Source organism: Paramisgurnus dabryanus, chromosome 7, assembly GCF_030506205.2.
Source record: "Paramisgurnus dabryanus chromosome 7, PD_genome_1.1, whole genome shotgun sequence".
NCBI classification, from domain to species: Eukaryota; Metazoa; Chordata; class Actinopteri; order Cypriniformes; family Cobitidae; genus Paramisgurnus; species Paramisgurnus dabryanus.
Genome location: NC_133343.1, coordinates 23,368,142 through 23,386,053, shown reverse-complemented (window position 1 = coordinate 23,386,053; position 17,912 = coordinate 23,368,142). Strand labels below are relative to the sequence as shown.

At 36.7% G+C, this 17,912-nt stretch overlaps 1 protein-coding gene across 1 annotated transcript; it reads right to left on the bottom strand.

Annotated features, from left to right (window-relative positions):
* Positions 1-2,754: 2,754 nt before the first annotated feature.
* rgs4 (regulator of G protein signaling 4) lies at positions 2,755-5,710 on the bottom strand. The gene is made up of 5 exons (XM_065264847.2): positions 5,584-5,710; positions 5,231-5,332; positions 4,919-4,980; positions 4,021-4,184; positions 2,755-3,851 (listed from the first exon to the last, which is right to left on the bottom strand). The coding sequence occupies exons 1-5, from the start codon at positions 5,625-5,627 to the stop codon at positions 3,600-3,602; spliced, it is 624 nt and encodes a 207-aa protein (XP_065120919.2). The 5' UTR covers positions 5,628-5,710; the 3' UTR covers positions 2,755-3,599.
* Between the last annotated feature and the right edge of the window lie 12,202 nt (positions 5,711-17,912).

Genomic DNA, 17,912 nt, shown 5'->3' with positions numbered 1-17,912 from the left:
GAAATTAAACTTTGATGCTTTTCATAATTATATTATTAGTATTAGTATTAGAGACTTTAGCTTGGATTTCACAGATAGGGTCACGTTTTATTTGAATTCAATATTTGTGACCCTGGAACACAAAACAAGTCCATTGAAATTGAGATTTATAGAAAGTTTTTATTGACTTATGGTTTGTTAGGGTATGACAATATTTTGCCGAGATACAACTGTTTAAAAATCTGGAATCTAAGGGTACAAAAAATGTTAAATATTAAAGGGACTGTAAGTAGGATTTTATTAATCAAAATCAATGTCTTTATTCATAAATATGTCCTCATTGCTGTCAAATGACCTCTGCCAATGATCTGACTTTTCTTTGTAAGCTTACATTTCTTCTCTTTACTTACATTGAACGGGTAAGTCCAAGGAGGCTTCCATGTCATTCCGCCATCCTGATAAACTATAATAGCAGAGAGAGAAAAAAAGCACTAGCATACCAATGCGTTTCCACAACACTTTTTTATTCAGAACACGTTAACCAGCTGAAACGGACAAGGAGATCAGTGATTACATAACGGCTACCCTAGTTGCAACACACATTTGGAAAAGCGAGGCGCTAGAGAGCACTGTTCATTTGAATGCAAAATACAATTTCACCACTAGATGGGGGTAAATCCTACTCACTGTCCCTTCAAGAAAATTGCCTTTAAAGTTGTCCAAATTAAGTCCATAGTAACACATATTATTATTGATAAATATTTTTTCTTATATATTTACAAAAACATGGAATATGATATTTACTTAATATCCTAATTATTTTGGCATTAAAAAATCTATAATTTCGACTCATACAGTGTATTGTTGACTATTTTTACAAATATTACCGTGGGACTGGTTTTGTTGCATTTCATGTTTTTCTTTCCAAGTGTAAAAAAATCTTTTAAGTTTCAAATCACTGCTCCGATTTGTAGATTTTCTCTGCTTCCCACTTTAGATTCAAAGCACAAAGGATTCAGAACTTAATGTTCCCATTGTACAGTTTTCTTGCAAAGCACACACTCCATCCAATGTAGTTTCTTTGTGCACATTGATTGGTTAAATCTCTCATCGCAGTCATTATAAAGGAAGTGAAAATGGATAAAAGCGAATGTTCGTATTACATCAATATCTAAACAATACTGCAGATTGCAATCATGTGTTTGCCTGTGTGCTGTAAGTCACGTTGTCAGTACTGCCTGTACAGAAAATCTTTTGTTGTTTTTGTGTGTCTAGTTGTTAAACTAGCTGATAATGATTTATTATTATAAGAAAATTTGTTTTTAAAAAAATGTATAAAAATAAACTGTTGCTGTCGTAACTCCAAAACCAAAGAAATTGTTTTAAAAGAGATTTTACAATGCCTTACGTTACATAATAAATAAATTATGAATAATTAAATTTAAAGGCGGGGTGCATGATTTTTGACAAACACTTTGGAGAAGGGAATTGGGCCGAGTACCAAAACACACGCCCCCTACTGCCAATCAGCAGTAGGGGGCGTGTCTACTAACCAACATCATTGCCTGGGTTGCGTATGTGTGGGGTGGGTCTATCAAAAGAAGGTCCAGATTCTATTGGGGTAGGGGTGTGTTTGTTTAGGTGATTTCAAATGTCAACATTGGCTTTCAGAGATCATGCACCCCACCTTTAACTAAACCAAACCCTATAACCATATCCTAAGTACATGATGTTAATTATAAGTTCTCTGTACTTAAATGCATTAGATTTTTAAAAAATATGGACGTAGTGTCTGTGACGTCACCCATAGGTTTGTAAAGAGCTTTTTTGAACCCAATAGTTGCCAGGGCTTGCAGTTGCCATCTTGGCGTCGCGCCACCCGCATCACTCGCGGAAAACCGAAAATGGCAGGCGGGACCTGGGTAAAGCTGAGGTGGCTGGTTGCTTAACCGAGCCCGTCTGACTCGAAGGTAGTGACAGTAGTGGCAGTTCACCTGTCACTCAAATGGCCACGCCCTTAATTATGCAGAACTTTAAGGCTTAATATAATTTAAACGAATGAATTCACCCCCTCACAGTTGTCTTGAAGGGCAAAATTAGCTAACATTTTTGTACCAGACTGAAAACATACTGTATGATTTTTGCTATAAAGTTGGGTATTTTAACATGGGGGGGGGGGGTCTATGGGAATTGACTATCTTTTGGAGTCAGCCTCTAGCGGCCAGTCGATGAATTGCAGTTTAAGTCACTTTTGTATTAGATTAATCAGAGAGATCTGATTAATTACACAGTTATTACACAGTAATTGACGCCTTAAAGTCTAACCAGAGATCTAGTAAATAAAATAATGTCCTGGTACATTCACACTATCTCTGTATTTGGACAAATTCTGCTGAGAACTTCCTGTTCTCTTTGCTCAGTGTCATAAGCATCTGTGTTCAATGTATAACAATCCTTTAATACGTCATGCTCATGTCGCATTGGTGCGTGTTATCATGTATTTTGAGAAATAACGGTCACTGACCGGAGACCGCTTGTTACATGATAATTTGGTAGTTTTTCATCATTTTCAAGATTTTGCTTTCAAAAATATTCTTAAAACGTTAACTGTAAAACCTTTTTATAATGTCATAAGATATTTTTACAAATATTAAGAATTATATTATTCATTACGTCGAGTTTAGTGAGGTACTAGGATTACAATAAAATTAATAAAATTATACATTTTAAATTATAGCAATCGTCTGTTTGATCTGCAAGTATTTCAAAGACCAATTTAAGGTTATAATGTTTTTATTTATAAATATGACAAAATAAATATGGCACCGGTAAACAAATATGTAAACAACTCACATTTGACCATTTATTCTAATGGAAACATACGCGATCAGGTCAAGACATCTCTTCACCAAAGTACAGAACTTTAATCATTGGCAGTGACATGTAACACATTGCTGCACATGTAAATTGATCACATTCATTGTCTTTCGTAATACATAGCTTGTCATATTTCCGAAGTATAACTTCAGTGGCCAATAGGAAAAATGCCTGAAAGTTCACAGTTAAGAAGAACAAAGAATCTACATCACCTGTATGGATCAGAGAAAGAGAGAGCTTATACCGTACACAAAAATACATGAATAAATGCATTACACAATTTCAAGAGCAAAGTAAGTCAAATATTACTGATGTTATATATTCTCACCATAGCTCAAATAAATACAAATCTGATTTGTCTTTTCTCTTAAATCTGTAACAGTCATTTAGTTGTAAACCACATCACTGGTGTGCTGTTTTGCCAAAGCCAATTTGACGGACTTTCCTTGTTTTGAATGAAAACATTGCCGGCCCCTTTTCGGAAGATGACCGTCACGCTTCGTACACGCTTCAATAACAAAACCGGGAAATAGCTTTTGTGTGACAATTCTTCACTATAAGAAAAATGTTTTACAATCACAATTGCAAACAGTTTAGCGTCATTGCTACGAAGGCTAATCTCCATCACAAAACTCCATCTTAGACATGAACAAGCTTTACAAACCAAAGCCAAATGAATGGAAGTCAGATTATGGCGAAGGTCGTGACATAGTTTGTTCATCTATAGCAGAAGATGGGTTGGATTACGCGTAACTAGGCACACATTGAGTTTGCTCAGAAATGTGTCGCTTTCCTCTCTTCTCTAAGCCACAGGGTTTGTTGCTTTCAAGTGGTGGTTGGGTCATCTCCATGAACAGTTTGGATTTCAGGAAGCGTCTGAACGAATCCTTTTCCATGAGAGTGAAGATCTTATTTTGCGCTTCATCGAAACAGGACGCGTCACATTTCTCCAGATTCTTTCTAGTGTTTTCCCTGGTGGCTGAATCCAAATTCACCTAAAAATAATGAGATTCATGAGTACTCATATGGAGGTCAGTTCGCCTCGTTTACACATCATGGTAAGAGTGCAAAAGCAATCCTAATATCTACCATTGACATACTAATATGCACCCTTTAGGTACAAAGGTGTAATTTTGTTACCAAGTGCACCATCTGCACTCTCACCTCTTTTGGAGAATCGGCTTCGACATACTCCTCATATATCTTTCTAGCTTTCGCGTTCATTTTGTCCACCGATGTCGTTTTAAACTCCTCACAAGCCTCCCAGAATTCAATGTTCTCCTGGCTGTACTCAGACTGCAAGAAAATCGTAAAAGCCTTTCGACCAACTGAAAAAAAAAGATTAAATTCAGTGAGACACAATAGACTAATGATGTATGCACTAAAACAAATTTGCTGTAATTATGCAGCTGGTTGCCAGTAACTTACTGTAAAAGATAAAGAAATGCTTCATGTTCATATAACTTTGAACAAACTGTTGCCAGTAAATAACATAAATGTAAAATCTACAGTAAGTTACTGGCAGCTAGTTGCCAGTAATACTGTCATTTCTACAGAAATTTTTTACAGTGTGCAATATCCGTAATCTTGCGTCATTCAGATAAACTCATGACGGAGTCTGCGAAGTGGGAAAAGGGGGTTGCTGCGGATGCTGAGGGGGCTTTGGAATGAAGAGGTTATGATGTTAAGTCTAAGGAGATCTCTCTAAGGAGCGGCTACGCGGTTAATGACCCCCTATAGCCCAACAGAGCAGAAGGCTAAGGTTCTTCAGGGGCCACCCAGTGCCGTTTGCGGACACGTAGCACACGCTTCGGAGCATGAGAAAACATGGTCATGATCTGTCAGAGTTACAATAACATACTCTTTTTAAGAGAAAAAAATTAAGAGGTCAATTGCTATGACAGTGAATCCAAGGCCACATAAACAAGGGTCAGTTCAGAAGTCCCAGATTTTATGATTAGTTTGCCTCATGTTTTCCAGTCTGTTCCTCGCTAACTTATTTACACAAGACATGATCGGAACCATTGGTTTACTTTCGAGAGCGAGTGATCTTTGCACTCACCTTCATTTTTGATCAGATTGTTGAAAGATGATTTCCACTTCTCAGTTTCAACAGGAGAGATTCTGTAATGAGAGAGATTATCTATTATATATATATATATAATCTTTATCAGATTATAATAAAGATTATAAAATATTTGTATCTTTAAATAGTTTTTAAAATTAATTAATAATTTAAATTAATAGTCTAATTAATTATGAATGTAAAATAATGATTCGTTTAATTAATTATGAATGTAAAATAATACATATGTAAATAATATTTTATTATTATTAAACTTTTTATGTAAAAGTTATATTCGTCAACTGTTACCTGTTCGTCGTTGCCTTTGGTTTCTCCTTCAAAGGCTTCTGTTCTTGGGGTGGATCTGGTTTTTGAAGCAGAAATCCGATCTTGTGCTTTATATCTTTGGCGCTGTTAGGACACAATATATAATTCTATAAGTCTTTGCATTGGTGACTTAAATATAAACAACATTAATGATGATTTCTCATTTAAATATTTCTTATATGCATGCACATAATCATTAAGAATCATAACAAGAAACATTATTGTACTTATAGCTAAACAGACTGTGCTCCTAGACCACTACAAAGTATGCAACCAAAAGCATTTAGTTTTGAACATCGAACCTTTTAAGAATATCAATAAATCACATTTCATACCTTTTCAAGCATGTTGCTGGAAGGGCGGCGAGCCCTTTACACATTGTGCTGGTGCGTAATACAAATCCAACAGGAGAAAAAGAGTTTGTGTGTCACAAAGCAGATTCTGGCAATATCAATGCAGTCTCCACCTCCAGTTCCTCTTTTATACTGCCCCATCCCACACAACAAGAGAGCCAACCAATCACGAAAGAGATCAAACGAAAGGGCATGCAAAACAAGATAATTTTCATAGGTTATTGATGGATGAGTTTTTTAATGGCATACTTTTCCTGCAATTTTGATAGGCGTATTTGCTTCTGTACTATTCAGAATTACATAACTCAGTTATGTAATTCTGAATAGTACAGAAGCAAATACGCATATACGCATATTGCAATATAATAATACTACTTAGTCATGCCTTATTATTATACCTATTATTATGCTACAAAACAGACTATTTTAGTGTAAGCTACTGTAAGATAAAATTTTCTCTTAAAGGAATATTCCATTTTCTTTAAAAAAAATCCAGATAATTTACTCACCACCATGTCATCCAAAATGTTGATGTCTTTCTTTGTTCAGTCCAGAAGAAATTATGTTTTTTGAGGAAAACATTGCAGGATTTTTCTCATTTTAATGGACTTTAATAGAGCCCAACATTTAATACTTAAATCAACACTTAACAGTTTTTTCAACGGAGTTTCATAGGTCTATAAACGATCCCAAACGAGGCATAAGGGTCTTATCTAGCAATACGATTGTCATTTTTGACAAGAAAAATAAAAAATATGTACTTTTAAAGCACGACTTTTCGTCAAGGTCCGGTCCAGCACGACCTAACGTAAATGCGTAGTGACTTAGGAAGGTCACGTGTTACATATATAAAACGCACATTTTGCTGACCATTGTAAACAATAAACTGACACAAAGACATTAATTAGTATCAGTTGACATACAACAACGTAGGAACGGTCCTCTTTCAAGACGCTTGTAAACACTGGGGCGGAGTTTCGCGTTCGTCCTCTGTGACCTCTTGACGTCATGACGTATTGCGTGGGGTCAGATGGCGCATCACGACCGGATCTACATGATCAGAAATTGTGGTTTAAAAGTGTATATTTTTTATTTTTATTGTCAAAAATGACAATCATTTTGCTAGATAAGACCCTTATGCCTCGTTTGGGATCATTTAGAGTCCTTTGAAACTCCGTTGAAAAAAAACGTTAAGTGTTGAGTTAAGTATTAAATGTTGGGCTCTATTAAAGTCCATTAAAATTAGAAAAATCCTGCAATGTTTTCCTCAAAAAACATAATTTCTTCTCGACTGAACAAAGAAAGACATCAACATTTTGGATGACATTGTGGTGAGTAAATTATCTGGATTTTTCTTTTAAGAAAATGGACTAATCCTTTAATGCATATATTAAAAAGGACTTTTGGTTAAAATGGGCTTTGTTAACATACTCCGTCTTTGTCTTATAGTGTATGAGATTAGGCGCATTAAAGTTTGGTTTTAATCAATGATTTGATTTCAATGACATCCAGGCCTTACTCAGTCAATATTAAATATATCAGTGTTATTTTGTCACAAAATGTTCATTGTATTACGTAGGATGGTTTTATCATGAATCACAAAAAAATACTTTAGCTGGCTATTCACAGACTGAGACACATGTTACCTCTTAGAAATATATACAGTATACAGTTCCTACATGCCTTTGTGGCATGTTTCAGCAATAAATATTTTTAACATGTATAATGTGTTTAGAAACAATTTTTAAGATTGACTTTATAGAGACTTTAAATGCATTGTAAATTGCTGCAGACCAAAATGCATAAACATAAAAAGTGTGTGTTTAGACATGTTATGCAAGACCTGAAATGGTTTTCTGAATTTGTTTAGTTAGTCGGATCAAACCGTTAAAGAAGAATCTATTCCAAATCTTGTAGTCTGCAAATTGCCTCATGTTTTCCATTTCTGCAAATATGAAAATATTGCCATGATTATTCGCCAGAACAAACATCACAAAAGAAATACAGTATTTATCAACTCTGAGAATAACCTCCTGCGGTCACATGTAGCACGACTCTAAGCTGTCAAATATTGCATTTGTTGCCTCTGTGCTCCCTTTAATTTATTGGTCACCCCAGAAATGCCCTACAGAAATGACCCGGTGGCAAGGCATCAATTTTATACATTAGAGCTCCAACAAATGAAAACAAATCTGTGCTTAAGGCAAGCAGATGATTGTTCAGATCCTAAATGTTTGCCTTAAGAAATCCTTCCCTTTACCTTAACTAATCCACTCACACATTACACAATCTCATCAATGGACAAAGAACTTAACTATAGTCTACAGGATAAGGCGAAGGTCAATTTCTCCATTGATCTGGACATAGGAAGATATTTACAATCTCTGGATTCACTGTAACAATTATAATAAAAACAATATAATACTGTATATATAATTAAATAATAATACAAATACGGTGATATTGTATGGATATATCATTTGAATTATTTAATTGGTTTTAATGCATAGTAAAGGAGAAGAAAGTCTCATCTTACATTCTTACATAACCAGATGGAACTTTGCTTGCAAAACATATCTCTTCTAATGTTATCCAGTTTAAACTATTGACTTTGCAAACTATTGAGCCATTCCCATCGAATGCTGCACGCACACATCTAATCCAAACCTCCAGAAATCTAAATGCATTGTCTCTGAGTCATCAGATCCAGAAAGCCAGAAGTCAGCCAATAATTTCCAGATCATTCAACTGTATCAGCACAGTCCATATAAAGCGCAATAAAAGGCTCCAAAAATATCTACAAAACTGTAGATAAGGACAGATTCAGATTATGATGACCAAGTTTACATGAGGTCAATTTAAGTGCAGATCTTTCTCTTATCATAAGATACCTGGTGCAAGATACAAGGATGTGACTTAAAGCATGCATCCCATTAGGTCTCAACCAGCTATCTATTGCAGCTACCTAGGTATTGAAGTTACCGTTGTTTCTGATTTAGACATTCTCATTCACATTACATCTCGGTGCTATAACCCAATGCTCTATCAGCTGATCTACCAATGCAATCTCATGGCAATTCGTACATATTTAGCTAATTCATACGACCACACTAGTAAATTTTTTGTACAATTAGCTTTCGCTTCTGTGATGCTGGGGTTAGAGTTTAGGTTTCAGCATTGTGTTTTTGTACGATTCACTTCGTACAAAATTATATGAATTAGCCAACTGGTAAAATGCCAACCTATCCTCCAACCCATATGACTGTTTTGGGCATTTGTCCATTACCACAATTAAGACCAACAGATGCATCTCTAAACACAGCATACAAAACAGTGACAACGATCGGTCAAACGATCGGTTTGTATGAAGAAAAGGACTGACAAACGTGATGACAATCTCATGTAAATATCAGATCCAGTGTACACTGGTTTAGAAACCGCTGCCAGAAGAAGCGATGATACGTCATCTTTATTTCTGAAATAGCATTGGCTCTCGTGTGTCGGTCGATTGCATCATTAGAATGTGAAGTGCTATTGGCTGTCGTGATTGCGTCATACTCTAATGTTCCGGTTTATGTCTGAATGAGATTGACCGTGCGTTGCATTCATGGACTTCTTCATATAAAGTGATCGTATGGCTTCAGTTTTGCAACGCTTATTGCTTGTAATACATTGATATTGTTGTTTTTTGGTGAATTTATGCAATAAATACCTCTGACTGTACTTTTACTTGCGTGTTGTGTTTTTGTGGTTGATAACTGGTTGGGTATATTGTAAGAGTGTTGTTAAGCCCAGTGTACACTGTGCGATTTTAAATAGTCTTTTAGGATTGATGCCTGCCACAATGTGCGATCAAGATCGTAGTTAAAGGGACACTCTTTTTTTTTAAATATGTTAATTTTCCAGCTCCCATAGAGTTAAACATTTGATTTTTAAGGTTTTGGGATCCATTCAGCTGATCTCCAGGTCTGGCGGTACCACTTCTAGCATAGCTTAGCATAATCCATTGAACCTGATTAGACCATTAGCATCGCGCCAAAAAATAGCCAAAGAGTTTCGATATTTTATCCTATTTAAAACTTGACTCTTCTGTAGTTACATCGTAAATTCTCTCATGATTTACTCACTTTCATGTTGTTACTTCAAACTTTCAAACTGATCATAAACCCCATTTACTTCCATAGTAGGATAAAATAATACCATGGAAGTGAATGGGGCTCACAAACAGTTTGGTTACACACGTTCCACAAAATATCTTGTGTTTATCAAAACAAAGAAATGTATACAGGTTTGCAACCACGTGAGAGCGAGTAAATGATTACAGAATTTTATATTAAACATGTTTAATATTTACGATTCGCGATCATGAGGCTCCGACGTTCTTCTGATCAGGTTCGAACACTCTTAACACACCACACACCAAGGCAAAATCTGATAATATAATCTGTAGAACCATCAAGATAATCTGGACATACTGTAGCTTGGATTGTCGGAAAGGGGGGAAATCGGCCCAAAATCAGCCCGATTATCTTGGTGTGTACCCAGCATTACTTTTCTTGGAACAAGTAACTTATTTATAGTTTGTTGTTGTTCTTTTATTCCATGAGATGATGGCACGAAACGTTTATTAAATCAGTGCACCCGCCCAGTTCGTTTTGGGCAGCTGTAAAGCGCAACATACTTCAGTATGCAGTCAATGTACAAGCACCAGTCTTCTGAACGATGGTAACTACAAAACTCAAAGAAGAAACAGAAACTCTTCCAAATCTTGAAGATAAATGAACATTAAACACTAACATGTCTTTCTTTTTAGAGTTTAAATTCAAATTTTACTCTCCAAATGCAGTCACAAGCAAAGCATGCTGGGAACTACGAGTTTACTGCCTAGTTAGTTATGTTTAATTAAATCATTCATGTAGTTTCAACACAAAATTATTACGTTTATTTCCTTCTTACAAATTTAAGTGGATTATACATGATAACATGTTCATTTAGAATTAATTCAATTTCAATTCAATTTTATTTATATAGCGCTTTTCACAATTGTTAATTGTTGCAAAGCAGCTTTACATAAGTAGATGTAGAGGAGAACATTGAAAATCAATACATAGTATAAGAAGTAGAATATAGCGGCTAAGGATAAAAAACGTGTAAGCGAGCATATTAATAATGTAACGTATACAGTAAAGTGCTAAGTTAAGCCAAAGTTGGCTGACTCTCCCTGGAACTAAAAAAACCCCTAGGAGAAAACCCAATGGGAAAAAATCCTAGAAGGACAAAAAACCCTAGGGAGAAATTAATATTTATATTTATAATATATAGACATGGTAGGGATAGGAATTACTCATATTATTCAAATTCTTATGAATTATTTTAACTCATATTTTGATTAAAAAAAAATGTTTTTAATACAGTTTACTAATTTTATTTTTGTTAAAGGAAAACACCACAGTTTTTCAATATTTACTACCTCAACTTAGACTAATTAATACATTCCTATTTTTATTCAATGCGTGCACTTAATCTTTGTACAGCGCCTCGTGAATGTGTTAGCATTTAGCTAAGCTCCATTCATTCCTATGGCTCCAAACAGGGATGAATTTAGAAGCCACCAAACACTTCCATGTTTTCCCTATTTAAAGACATGAGTAGTTACACAAGTAAGTATGGTGGCACAAAATAAAACTTTTGTTTGGAGCCATAGGAATGAATGGGGATAAGCTAAATGCTAACACATTTTACACATAGATTAAAAGTGCTTGCATTAAAAAAGACAGGTATGTATTACTTCATCTAAATTGAGGTATAACATCGTAAAATATTGAAAAAAAGTGTTGTTTTCCTTTAAATCTAGACACAGAAACACTTTTATTAGTGTACGTTAGCTTAAGTCGTATTATGGTGCTTGCACAATCTTGGAGGACAGTCTTTAAGAGACATATGAATACCCAGGAGATCAGGCTGGATCTACAAAAACTATAATTTAATGCAGTGTCCTCATTAAATTCTGATGATTTATATGTTCTCGATAAAAATGTTATGTTCTCTTGTCTGCAGCTTTTTCCTTTGTTGTTTGCCTAAATGAACAGTCTGGATAACGTTGAATAAATCACTACACACAAAAGAAACCTAACTGTTATTGATTTATTTCATGGCGTATGACATTTTCTTCTAAACGTCTGCCAAAACATCAGTAGTGCTCTGTCTTTGATTAGCATGTTGAAACAGTATCACATTGAGTGATTTTAGCATGCACATGAACACGATTTGTAAAGAGCTGGGTTTGTGCCTGGTACAAAGTGTACAAGACGAAAAACAGGGCAATTTTTGAAATTGCTGTTGCCTGATTGTAATGTTCACACCTCGGAGTGTTAGCACAGGCCTATTAAATGCAAACATCCATCTTGTCTAAGAAACCAGCATTGCCCTATATTGATCGTTTCTCCTGAGATTTGTTGCTGTGCAGGCCTGTCAAGTTTTCACAGTGTCTCTGATTCCTGCCTTAAGTAAAATCTGTCCACGTATTGTGAGCCGTGTTTACACTCAATTTTACAGGAGGCTTCACGTCACAGCAAGCCAATACTGAGGTTCATTTCACATGAAGTAACTTTAAGCCCAATATGTTGTACATGACCTCATAAACCCTCCTGAGTTCATACCTCACTTGATCAAAGTACCAGACTGATTGGAAGCAAGCCACTAAGGTGAGATCAGCTCTTTCGGTTCTGTCACTCCAGATCTCTATCAAATCATGTGGGATGAAAACTCAAGAATGGTTCACCACAAAGTAACGTCATATGAAATCAAATCTTGCTGCTTACACAGGATATAGTGTCACGTTGACCTAGTGTCTGTCCTGGTTATTTTTTAACAGGAAATGGTTCATAAATTGAGGATCATGCTCATAAGGGGAAGTGATAAAGGTAATTGACAACAATTCGTTTTTAAGGGTACAGTAAATCAATTTGATTCTTACATTGCAAATATTTGTCAAACAGACTTGCCTTAAACAAACATATGTTTCAAACCTTATGACCATATAGTTTGGTTGTCATTTACTATAAATACGGCCAATAAGAGCATTTACAAATTTAGTACCCCTGGGTTATTTTCAACAGTGTTGGGGAAAGTTACTTTTAAAAGTAATGCATTACAATATTAAGTTACTCCCCCAAAAAAGTAACTACTTACGTTACTTCGTTACTAAGTTTTCTTACTTGGCCGAGGCTTGATCTCTTTCAGGCCTTGCAGGTGTTTTTTATGATCGCAAAAATGTCAAGCTCTGGTCTGCAATCTCCGTTTCTGACTCAAACTGTTCCCGCTCAAGCGCACAAAGTGTGTAATTCTACGATAATATGTTCAGTTTAATTCAGTACATTATTTTATTTTTAAATTGAATTAATTTAACTCAAAAGTAACTCGCATTACTTTAAAAAAAGTAACTCAAATATTAATGTATACATATATGAGTGACTTTACTCGTTACTTCAGAAAAGTAATATTATTACGTAATGCGCGTTACTTGTAATGCGTTACCCCCAACACTGATTTTCAACCCAGCATTTGATCAAAAAGCAACAAACCCTGCCTTTGAGTTAAATTGTCTAGAATTTTTGTAGTATCTAGCATTGAGATTGTGAATTGCAACCAATGGCTCAGTGCACAACTCACCCCTCCCTTTCAAAACGCAAAGAGAAGCTACGATAGCTGCCATAGGGCAAACATGTCAATAGTCCCTTTCACACATACAGTCTTTACTGGTAATTTACTGGTAAATTGCAGTTAACATGTCATGTGTGAACAGAACCTTTCCGATAAATCAGTGCTCCCAATTTACCAGTAATACAGGTTGTAAGATTACCAGTAATTTACCTGTAAGTGCTATGTGTGAACGAAAAATATAGGATTACCGGCATTTAGAACGGACAACGTCAGACTGTGCTGACAAATCGGGCCAATCAGAACGTTTTTATACAGATGACGCGTTTACCCCCGCACTGTTTATGTTTCCACACACATGCTGCTTAAAAGTCGAGCACACTTGAAGTTAACGTCCACATTTCTTCATCAAAGTTGTTTAAAACAGCTTACCATCTATTTGCCGAATTGCGGACGTTCTTAGCACACCCTCTGTGAAGCCTAATGTGCAAACGCAGGTTCTGTTTGATGCCGCCTAGCGCAATGTTGTTTGGTCACGAGCAACTTCGCGACCGTTTGCCACAGATGTGAAAACAACAAAATACGGACCAACGATATTAAGTCATAGCCCGCCATTGTTTACAAATACGACACGGAGCTCGCCGGCCGTGCACCACAGGTAACTTCCGCTTTCTCTGCGATACCGGTATTTTGATACTAATGTGTGAATGATGTCTTACTGGTAAAAAGACGGAACGTCACTGCATGTGTGAACAGCACATTTTTGTATTTACTGGTAAAGTCATTCTGGTAAATTCATGGTAATTTAACAGAATTACTGTGTCAAAGAGGCTATTGTCTGAGACAACAGACCGTTAAGGCTACGTGGCGGCACGAAACGGCAACTTCTATGTAATGGGACCCATGGTGTATGTTGGTTAAAACAGCTCATTCTAAGGTAACTAAAACAATACAATTCATTATGAAAGTCTATATACACCACTGATAATATAGTTATGTATATTATATTGCAGTTCTGTCAACAGATCCTTCTCTTGAGAAGTTACAAAATCCACCTAAAAAAAATTCATATTTGACCCCACAATAATTCAACCAATGCTGGTTTACAAAAAAATGTGTGTAACTCAGTTGGTAGCGCATTACATTACATTGGAAGATGGTTGAAACGTGTAAACGACACGCAACAGGTCAATGTAATTTATTAAAGTCAACTTGCAGGTACGGAAAGTATAATTGATTATGGGTCATTTAATTATTTTAAAATAATGCACACCCAAGGTGGTATTGCGGCAGAACGCAAAGTGGTTTTGCATTATTTTCAAATGATTTAAAATACCAAAGTCAATAATTCCCCTAAACCACGGTTACCAAAAACATTGCTCTGGTGGTTATTTTAAGATATACCACAAGCCTGTTGAATGCTTCATTCTGATATTTTGGTTGAGAAATGTTCCACGGGTGTTGATTATTTTTCTATTAAACGCCCACCTAAACTGTCAAATTTCTTAAATAGCCACCAGAGCAATGTTTGTGGTAACTGTGGTATAAGGGAAATAATTTTCCAGGTTTCTAAGTTTCAGGAGAAATAAAATCAATTATCCAATAATAATACTAATTGAAATTGATAAAATTATATTTTATTGCATTAAAATGAAATGAAAACAGTACAATGGCCATACAGCGTTGGGTCCATATCGCTGCAAAAACAGTTCATTGCATTCAATTTATTAATTAGAGTAAAGTTTGATAATTATTCTGCTATGTCATGTTTATGACAGATTTATAACAAGTAATTATGTATTGGTTTACGTCAAATTTTCAAAACAAAGACATCTCAAACAATGTCATATTTGCATCAAAAAAAGACATAATTGAACAAATGACAGTTAATGACAGTTGTCATAAACATGCATAAAATCACCAGCAACACCTGCGCATGTAGGTTCTTCCTTTACAACATTAGGAAAATCCTAATCTTTCCTATCTGAGCATGCTACACAATTTATAATCCAGGCTCTTGTCCTGTCCAAACTGGACTATTGCAATGCGCTATTGGCCGGACTCCCAGCCTACAAAACCAAACCCCTACAGACGATCCAGAATGCAGCGGCAAGGGTGGTCTTTAATAAGCCGAAGAGGGCACACATATTTCCTCTTTTTGTACACTGGTTTATATAGTAGCTCACATCAAATTCAAAGCTCTGCTCCTGACCTTTAAAACCACCCTCACTCGCTTACAGACTTATGTGCCCTCTAGATCAGAGGTGGGCATTCCTGGTCCTGGAGGGCCACTATCCTGCAAAGTTTAGCTTCAACCATAATAAAAAGCACCTGAAAAATCAGCAGGATTACTTGGAAATGGCATTGAGGTTAAATTAGGGTTTGAGCTAAACTTGGCAGGACCGTGGCCCTCCAGGACCAGTAATGCCCATCCCCCAATCCCCACTATAGATCATGGGCTCCCAACTTATAATTTTACAACCCACTTATGCTGGGTACACACCAAAAGATTTTTTTACATCTTATAAGATTTTCAAAATGTGATAAAAAAATCACAGATTTAACCATTTTGCACCTATAATGTGTGTTGTGCCAAGATGTGTCAAAGACAGCACACCTAGGAAGGGGTTAGATAGGCGGATGGGGGTTGGGATATTATGGGGGATTGTGGTCAGTCTGGTGTTTTATATAAATATTGTGTTGTTGTTTTTTTTTTTGCTTTCCCTTTTTTAATGTTGTACCACTTTAAGTTTTTTTTTAAGTTAACTACTTTTATATTATAATTATTATTATACACTCACCGGCCACTTTGTTAGGTACACCTTACTAGTACCGGGTTGGACCCCCTTTTGCCTTCAGAACTGCCTTAATCCTTCGTGGCATTGATTCAACAAGGTACTGGAAACATTCCTCGGAGATTTCAGTCCATATAGACATGATAACATCACGCAGTTGCTGCAGATTTGTCGGCTGCACATCCATGATTTGAATCTCCCGTTCCACCACATCCCAAAGATGCTCCATTGGATTGAGATCTGGCGACTGTGGAGGCCATTTGTGTACGGTGAACTCATTGTCATGTTCAAGAAACCAGTCTGAGATGATTTGTGCTTTATGACATGGCGCATTATCCTGCTGGAAGTAGCCATCAGAGGATGGGTACACTGTGGTCATAAAGTGATGGACATGGTCAGAAACAATACACGATGCTCAATTGGTACTAATGGGCCCAAAGTGTGCCAAGAAAACCTCCCCTACACCATTACACCACCACATCTAGCCTGAACCGTTGATACAAGGCAGGATGGATCCATGCTTTCATGTTGTTGACGCCAAATTCTGACCCTACCATCTGAATGTCGCAGCAGAAATCAAGACTCATCAGACCAGGCAATGTTTTTCCAACTTCTACTGTCCAATTTTGGTGAGCCTATGTGAATTGTAGCCTTAGTTTCCTGTTCTTGGCTGTTAGGAGTGGCACCCGGTGTGGTCTTCTGCTGCTGTAGCCCATCCCCCTCAAGGTTCGACGTGTTGTGTGATCATAGATGCTCTTCTGTATATCTCAGTTGTAACGAGTGGTTATTTGAGTTACTGTTGGCTTTCTATCAGCTCGAACCAGTCTAGCCATTCTTCTCTGACCTCTGGCATCAACAAGGCATTTGCGCCCAAAGAACTGCCGCTCACTGGATATTTTCTCTTTTTCTGACCATTCTCTGTAAACCATACAGATGGTTGTGCATGAAAATCCCAGTAGATCAGCAGTTTCTGAAAAACTCAGACCAGCCGGTTTGGCACCAACAACCATGCCATGCTCAAAGTCACTTAAAACACCTTTCTTCCCCATTCTGACGCTCGGTTTGAACTTCAGCAGATCGTCTTGACCATGTCTACATGCCTAAATGCATTGAGTTGCTGCCATGTGATTGGCTGATTAGAAATTTGCATTAACGCGCAGTTGGACAGGTGTTTGAGTAAACAAAGACAGCACACCACACACGAACAGATTTTCAACCAGAGTATCAACTGTGAACACAGGAAATCTCACAAAATCTCGCGAGACTTCAGAATAAGCATGCAAGGAAGAAAATTCACTGATAGTGTTTGGAATGATTTTCACAGAAAATTCAAGGGAAAAAAGAAAAGGGTTTGGGTGAAGTCATGGAGACAGTGGGAACATGGTCTGTACAAGTTCACTTTGCATCAACTTGACTTTGTGCTGTGCCATGACTGCTTCCGTCTTCCATCATCTCGCTTTCTGATTGGATATTGTTTCGTTTCAGGTGATAATCTCAAGAGAGTGTGCGCGTTTGTCCTCGGTCTTCCCCCCACACATCAGGATTTCTGATCGTAAATATTAAACGTGTTTATTCGCAATCGGGGCAGGGAAAATCTGATAAGATAATCTGTAGAACCATCAAGATAATCGGGACATAGCTAGCCTGGGTGTCAGCTGATCTTAGCCCCGCCCACAACATTCTGAGGATGGGAAGATCGGTCTGTGGTTTCTACGTTGAGGAATTACTATGCGAGACCCAAAGCTGGTCGACCAATCAAATTGTCAGGGCAGGCTTTTTACGGTGATGGACAGATGATCAACAGTAACGTAATCAACCACGTCACCTAAGAGTGCGTGTGTTGAATCTATTTACAAC